The 8,320-nt window shown below is 38.7% G+C and overlaps 1 protein-coding gene across 1 annotated transcript; it reads right to left on the bottom strand.

Moving 5' to 3' along the window:
• Positions 1-1,806: 1,806 nt before the first annotated feature.
• YWHAH (tyrosine 3-monooxygenase/tryptophan 5-monooxygenase activation protein eta) lies at positions 1,807-3,286 on the bottom strand. Its single transcript, XM_008632080.2, has one exon. The coding sequence runs from the start codon at positions 3,104-3,106 to the stop codon at positions 2,573-2,575; it is 534 nt and encodes a 177-aa protein (XP_008630302.1). The 5' UTR covers positions 3,107-3,286; the 3' UTR covers positions 1,807-2,572.
• Between the last annotated feature and the right edge of the window lie 5,034 nt (positions 3,287-8,320).

The raw sequence follows: 8,320 nt of genomic DNA, 5'->3' as shown, positions 1-8,320 counted from the left end.
TCCTGGGGGCAGGGGGGGAAAGTTTTGAGTCTCTCATATGGAATTACCCCTGCTTCAAAAAATGTTGTGAACTTCAACTAAGCACCTTTGGTGAATATATCTGGTGTTTTCAAACAATAAATTGGGCATACCCTAGGATTTTATTTCTTTTAGAGAGTGATCGGCAGAAGACATGACTTGGGAGTCACCTATGAGAAATACCAGTACCAAAATACCTGAATCCTGTGATCTACTGAAGAATATTGGAATAAACAACATGTGCTATTCATCAGCTTTGGTTTCCTCCAGATCACAGTAAGGATTACAAAAAAGCATTTAGCAATCCTAGGGCCCAGGAAATGAAAAAGCTGCTGAAGTGGAAACAAGAATATGGATTGCACTGGAGCATTTTTTTTCTTGCTCTACAGAAAACTCTCTACTAACTCCTACCAAAACACAACCACAAAAACACGCTCACCATGTCATTGGCTCATTCACTGACAGCTGGAAAACATAGGAAAAGTATCTGCTTTCATACTGGGAATCTAATTCACTGCTACACAGCATCATTCTGCAGAAACCCTTTGGTCTCCACTTTGGATCCTATGCACCAAGGCAACAGCCAACCTTCAGCTGCCCAGTCCAGATGCCAGGCCTGCTGACTCACTTGCAAACTACATAATGCTCATAGTTTTGTGATACAGGGTCTGCACAAGACAGTAACTAAAATGAGAAAGGACTCCTTGGCTTTTGAATTAAGAAAAACATTAATTAAAAAAGGTAACAAAAAGACAGGTACTTCTATCAACAGGGAAATAAACCTACTGATTGCCAATATTATTAATTATTAACCATCCAGAGTGTTTCAATGTAAAAAGGCAACCTTATGGCCAAGTTTTACCTTGGTTACACAGGGGCAGGTAGGTAGGCGTGTACCTGTATTTTCATCTTTTTCAGATGTTGCATTACTCTTTCAATCATTGTCAATTTTACTGATATAATGAAGCTAGAATTATCTCTAAGATGATAGAATACATAAATGCACACAAATCTACCATTAAAAAATTCTAAAACTCCATATACTTAAGAACAACTAGTGCACCTGTTTTAAAAAGTAAGAGCAGTTGTTGTGGGTAATTCAGACTAGTAATAACTATTGCACTAATTAAAGAATAAGAATTCTGATAAATGAGAACTTACATGATTCTTGAGCTAACTTGGGTGCCAGTGGCAGTCTGGATACAGCTAACTTTTCCTGCTTCTAGGACATACCATTACAGAAGTATGTACGGCACCAATAAACGTACATGTACACTAACTGCTGGGAGAAAACAAAAACAACAGTGTTAAGTTTGTGGACTAGACTTAAGTGAGCTAAATAGAGAAAGGCAGTCTTCAGCAACAAGTATTGCCTCTGTTTGAAGCAAGTAAATATGAAATAGCTACTGGGATATTCACATGTAAAGCTGATTTGGTGATCAGCACTTCAGAGAAACAGCTTAAAAGCTACAGTGGACAGAAGCAAATACAAGTCTCTGCATTGATGTAAGTTGTGGGCTTTACAATTGTTCAGCAACTCTTCTACTGAGCAAACAACTAAATATACCACCTTGGGAAACTCCACTTTAACAGAGGTGACCCCCGCTGTGGGTGCTTTGGGGTTTTGTGGGTTTGGGTTTTTCTTCTTTCAGCATACTATGTTGTGTTTTTGTGTTGTTTAGCATATGTCAACCTCTCATTAAACTTTTGATTAAATATGTTTTAACCCGTAAGTGATGTGTTATATAACTCTATCTCTGCTCTGAACAAAAGACAGGACAGCTCATGTAGAGATAACATCCCTGAAGCAGCATTTTATTTTATTCACTTAATTCCAAAACATTTAATTTAGAAGTCTGGCTTCCCAGTCATCCATCTTAACATGGGCAAATATTGACATAGAGTTGTCAGAATACACAGACAACTAAACAGCCAAAGAGTTTACAAAAAATAAATTCATGATTCTTCAAAACAACTGCAAAAGGTTACAAGTATCAAAACTCTTAGGTAGATGCACTGCATTTAAAGAAACTGTGCACAAGTTAGAGGCAAAAAACCCAAATTGCTACCAAAACCTCACATTTCAAAGAGTTTATTGTAAACTGATGAACAGAGTTGTCATTTCACATCAGCTTAACTGTTTTCATTGACTGAAAAAAATTTGGGGTGGCTAATTTATTTTGCATGCACAAAATGTACTGCTTAACAGAACTGTCAGCTCATTTCAAATGGAAAAAATTTAACTGGAATCTAGTTATCCTCAATCACTTTCCATTATTCCTTCCCATATTTTCCAATCAACAGGCAAACTAAAAATGCCTCCTTCTGCACTGCTCAAGTGCAACTAAGATAAATAGGGCCAATAAACCAATCAATCCATCAATGCCCATGAAGACTCATCTGAAACTGCTTCTTGATAAAGTAGACAGCAGATCTGAACAGCTGTACAATACAGATATGCTTAGCACTAGATATTTAGTGTGACTGTGGCAAGGAAATATTGGTGATGATGGGGATGGCCAAGTGGATGAAAGAGGGATCAGAGGAAAGCTTTTTAATTATTGCCCTCTCCTGCTTCTTCATCCTGCTGATCACTCGTCCACAGAGTGAGGTTATCTCGAAGTAACTGCATGATGAGAGTGGAGTCCTTGTAGGAATCCTCATTTAGTGTGTCCAGCTCTGCTATGGCATCATCAAAGGCTTGTTTGGCTAAAAGGCAGGCCTGCTCAGGGGCATTCTGGATTTCATAGTAGAACACTGAGAAATTGAGGGCCAGCCCAAGCCTAATTGGGTGAGTGGGCTGCATGTGCTCTTTGCTGATTTCAAAAGCCTCTTTATAGGCAGCTTCTGAGGCTTCCACAACACTGTTCTTCTTCTCTCCAGCAGCAACTTCTGCCAAATAGCGGTAGTAATCCCCCTTCATTTTCAGGTAAAAGACCTTGCTCTCATATTGGAAGTCATTGCAGTTCTTGATCAAGTATTTATCTAGGAGAGCCAAAACATCATTGCAGACTGTCTCGAGCTCCTTTTCTATCTTCTCCCTATAGGCTTTAACTTTCTCCAGCTTCTTCTCATTGCCATCTGCCATAGTCTTCTGCTCTATGCTGCTGATGACCCGCCAGGAGGACCGTCTAGCTCCAACTACATTCTTGTAGGCTACAGACAGCAGGTTTCTATCCTCATTTGAGAGGGGCTCATTCAGCTCAGTTACCTGGAAATACAGACAAAAAGCAAATTTAAAGGGTTTGTCTTAGAGAAGAGTGTGCAAACTTCCTTCAATACTTTCATCATGAAGTGCAATATTCCAAATTTCTTCTAGATGCCGAAATTCCTTCTAGACCCCAAAATTCCTTCTAGACTGGAGTAACTTTGCAACATTGAAAGTTTAAAACTGTTCTGCAGTCAGGACTTAAGACAGTGAAATCCCCACAGTTCTGCTGTAATAGAAGGGGTATTTAGAAGCCACTGCAAAGAATATTCACTGAATAAGAGTCAGGTTTGTGTAATTGAGAAGCAATCACAGAGGAAGGCTCAGTTTTTTTAGGAAGTCTACTATAATGATACAGACTACACATTTAGTGATGAATTTAAATGTACCTAGAACACCAGTTTTTTGAATCTGGAACACAGCATCAACACTGGAAGCTGGTGCAATTCTTGCATTTCTTTCCCCTGCTGCTTGCTTCCATTCAACAGCAGAGATGGAAGCGCTGCAGCTGTTAAGCTCTGCACAGTACAAATGGAATTAGTGTTTCATAGTATCTTTCAGACACGTAGTTAGCGATTATACAGTGCAATACAAAAGTTACCCTGATTTCTGCTAACTGGCTGCAGACAAATTCCAGGGATAGAACATGAAACTGCATAGAAATAGGACAGCAAATCGGGAACGAAGCCATGAACAGCTTCGAACTCCTCCTTCAAAAAGCTGAGATAGAAGAATAATACTTCTAATACTGTACATTTAGGCCTATTTCACTTGTTTTAATTTAGGCTATTAGACTCACAGTCACTTGAAATTGTTCTACTTTTTAAAACTTATACGCATGAAATTAAACTCAAAGGAATTAGGATGAAAAATGTACCTCCCCTACCTCAAGCATATTGCTTTAAAAGTAGGCACTAGAATTCTAAGGATATGTACTTTGGTGTGAAAATAAACTTATCCTTGTTCAGACACACTGTTAAAATCATTAACTATTTCTTTTTAAAAATGTGCACATTTACACTACTTGACAGGCACCGAATACTTACATACTACAAACAATCAAGTCACAAGTATTTGCACTATTCTGAGACTGCTGGTATAGACAGTGAACCGTCTAACAAATGTGCTTATTTGCAGATCTAAAAAAATACTTTATGCAAATTATAACTCTTAGAGCAACAGAGAGCTTACTTCCAAATTTAGGTTTTGTTCTTAAAATATATTATGTCAATTAGTTTTATCTCCAAAATGCCTTTCCACACTTCAGGAACCTGAACTCCAAAAAGACACTGCTCTGCTTGTCCTAATAGAATTAGAGGCAACCTATAGAGGATGAAATGCACAAGAATCAACTCTAATGACATTTTGAGAATCTTCATCATAGCTCCCAATCAATATTTTCCTCAACAATCTCCACTACAACTCACCTAACTCATCTTCTCTAATAAAGATATTAACAGTTCTTTTGCAGTTTAGTGACCAAAAATTGGGAGTATATAAAAGGAATCCTGACTATAACCCTGGAAATTCCGAACTCCACATGCTAATGAGCGTGGCAGTACTCCATCAGCTCAGAAATTACTTCTGCGTGTGATCCCACATACGCCATACATCAAGCTGAGCTCCTTCCACATGGAAAACACCCCAAAGTGAATGTTCCACAATGGAGAGCAGATCCACAACCTGACCCAGGTCAGTTGACTGTCTGTGATTATACTTGTTTTGTCAGCCAGAGCACATCACTCACAGCTAGAGCCAGTTCTGAGCCAGCTGCTGCAAAAATGACTGTACCTGAGCCAGTATAAAGTCAGGTTTAATTATTAAAACTTGCCTGATAGAAACTTACGCAGTCCATAATTTTGGAACAAATAGAAACCAGACTAATGAATTTAAACCGGATCAATTTCTTGCATCACGTGGCTTCAGAGCTATATACCAAGCATTGGAGGTTCTATAGCTACATTTACCCTAGAGAACCCCATGAGGAAGTCATCTCCCAGCAGGGGAGGGCACTACTTACATTAAAGACAACTCATTCCCCTCTCCTACACAAACACCCTTCACTAACCCCAAACCAGACACTCAGGGATAGGTACTAAAAATATAGAACATCCCAAACTTAAGTCCATTTATATATACAGATAAAAGCCTATATAACAAACTAGAACCTCAAACTATTTTGTTTCAAAAACTTTAGTTCAAGACTTACATTTATTTCACTATGTAGTATTTCTCATATGTCTAATTTTAAAATTCTATATCTCACATCACTCATGTTACCAATTGTAAAAAGTAAACTATTTTTTACCACTATGTAGCTATATTGGAAAAGCAACATAAACCAATGGAGGTCCTAAGCACTACATATTAGGATTAATAATGTCTGAAAAATGAAGGGCTTATACATTTTTCATGATTTCTGGAATTATCTAAACCAAAGGTACTCAATCCTGTAATCTCGGGAGGCTGATTTGTTGCATCAACTGAGAACCTTTCACATGTACACCAAAAGCATCTTTCTCCAGTGTGTTGAGAAACAATTCTGTACCTACCATGTAAACTTTATTTGAAATAGCTGAAATCCTGGAGCAGCATTTAATGCAATGGGAACGCCATGCCCTTTGGAAGAACGCCATTTACATATGACTGTATTTTCTATTAAAATAACTTCATCTGGGAAAAAGTAAACGAAACCCATCAAACTATTTTTCTTCTCCTGTTTACACATTACAAGCAAAAATACTGGAGTTCTTCTATGAAAAATAAATTTACAGCAACAAAAAATTTGTATTGAGCAGTAAATTCCTTATTTAATCTACAATTGCTACTTGGTCTGTTTTTTTTTTTTTTAAAGAAGGAATTGATGGGAATAAAAAATAAATGTTTCTCCAGCTTTATGCTGACAGATGAAATGGCAGCCCCGTCACACTTTTTTCTTCAGTGGCAGAATCAAAAATCAAGCAAATACACTTTCACTAAAACAAATATTTGTTACTTTATGTTTCTGAAGTAACTACCAGGCTGTTGGCTATATTCTGTATTGTAAAGTGTAGTAATATCTAAAAGTGAAATTAATTGTTCAGAATTCAGTTTACACTGAAAGCACACTACTTTCATATAGCACCTTTTTAAAGCATCAGATGTGTTACATTCAGAGATTTAAAAAAAGAAAAAATTTAAATAAACTTTTCAAATCCAGGTATCCTGGAGAATTAGAGTTAGAATACTGATTTCATTCCTTTTGGAGGAAGTCTAAGTTCTCTGGACTGCAATATTACTTCAATATTAACCTATACGGATAAAAAGCTCTCTTAATTATCTCTCAGTTATTTCCAATCACTGAAAACAGAAGTATGAGCTGTGAGGACAGACAGCCCTCAGAGCATTCCACAGAAGCTTATGCTCAGACCTACAAAATCAACCTCAAACACTAAAGAGCATTCTGGAAATTGCCGTATTAGAGTGAACACCTGTGAAAGCCAAGTAGGCAACAGATGCAACATTACAGATATGCAACAGTATATGAACAGCTCAAAATAAGGGAACTGTTGCCTTTTAAATTGAGATTGCCATTTGTATTTTAAAAGTTAAAGTTTCTGTAAGCTTCAAGACTCCTCTCACTTACAAAGTGTTCTCAAACTCCCAATCACACAACTTATCTGCGAGCAGAAGTGGCATTACAGATGAGAATACCATGGCTCCAGATGAATGAAAATTTGCACAGTAATTAGAACAGTTTACAAACAACTAGACATACACACTAGTTGTAAGTACTTTATTTACACACTTCCTGAAGCACAGCAACTGTGTTCTCATGGTTTGACATGTGCCCAGAAACCACACATACACTGCAGGTCTGCAGCTCTTAGAGAAATATAAAGCTTTCTACTAACAACAGCTAGAAATTGTCTTCTAGAGCAGCACATTTTAGTGCTTTCTCTATTTCATCTTTTAAAATTACCATCCAAAAGCAGAGCTGTTACTATTACATTATAGGTATTAAGAACTCTAGAGATATAATTAAAATACAACTTATTTTAACATCTTGTGGCTCTGGTTTGAGATACTCAGAAGAATCACTGTTTTAAAACTGGACTGGTCGTAATATTTATTACAACGTAACAGCAAAAGCGAACAAGAGCAGCAAAATTAGAGTCTTTTTACTGCCCTCACTTAAGGGAGGTGACATAGACATTCTTACAACAAAAATGTGGACTCCATTTGAAGCTGCTCTTTCAAACTAAAATCATCTCGTGCCTTCAAACAGCAGCACTCTCACGGGAAAAAGTTCCTCTTGGGGTCTTTGGTATTCAGAGGACAGATCAGCAAGAACAAACCAGTTGTAAACTGATAACAGCAAAGATGCTGCTAAGCATCCAACGGCATTAACATTACCCATAACATTCGGATCGTGTGAATACTTTGTTTTCAAAAAAGGGACTAGACATAATAGGTTTGATCATTCTCCAATTTTATTACGTATCAGTACAGGCAGATCAATACAAATAATTTTCATTGGTTGGTTCTGAAAGAAGCAGAGTTGTAAATGTAACATTGTTTAAACATATGTCAGTGTTCAACAAGGTACGGAATGCACTGAGAAACTGTTACTCTACAAAGAAGAGGCAAAAAGGCAACGTTAAAGCTCGTGAAATGCTCCTGGAACAGGGGGTAGCTTTGACACCTGGATGCAGCTACTGTCTTTGAGTCACTGATGTGAGTGAGGCCTCTATTCGCGTCTTTTACGGCGAAATAAAAGAAACGTCTAGAAGAGGAAGGGGCTCCTTTTGCTGTGTCCCCAAACAGCCCCCGCCGCAGTGCCCATTCCACCGGACCAGCGCCCCCAAACGCTGGCGTGTGCCCAGAAGGGGAGACGCACCCCAAGGACAAACCCACCACCCCATCGGGGTGGAAGCGAGGTGGGCGAGGATGGGCCCCATCTCTAGGAGAGAAGGAATGCACAGCGTTCCCGCCGCGAGGAGAGGCGGGCGGCATTCAAATGGCCGCACTGCGAGCCCGATTGGCGCGGTGGGGAGACAGAGAGGAGGGCATGGGAACAGCCACACCCCCGGGACAGGGACAGCCGGGGAGCGG

Source organism: Corvus brachyrhynchos, unplaced genomic scaffold (genome assembly GCF_000691975.1).
Source record: "Corvus brachyrhynchos isolate BGI_N302 unplaced genomic scaffold, ASM69197v1 scaffold864, whole genome shotgun sequence".
In the NCBI taxonomy this organism is placed as follows: domain Eukaryota; kingdom Metazoa; phylum Chordata; class Aves; order Passeriformes; family Corvidae; genus Corvus; species Corvus brachyrhynchos.
This window is presented reverse-complemented; position numbering and strand designations above follow the sequence as displayed.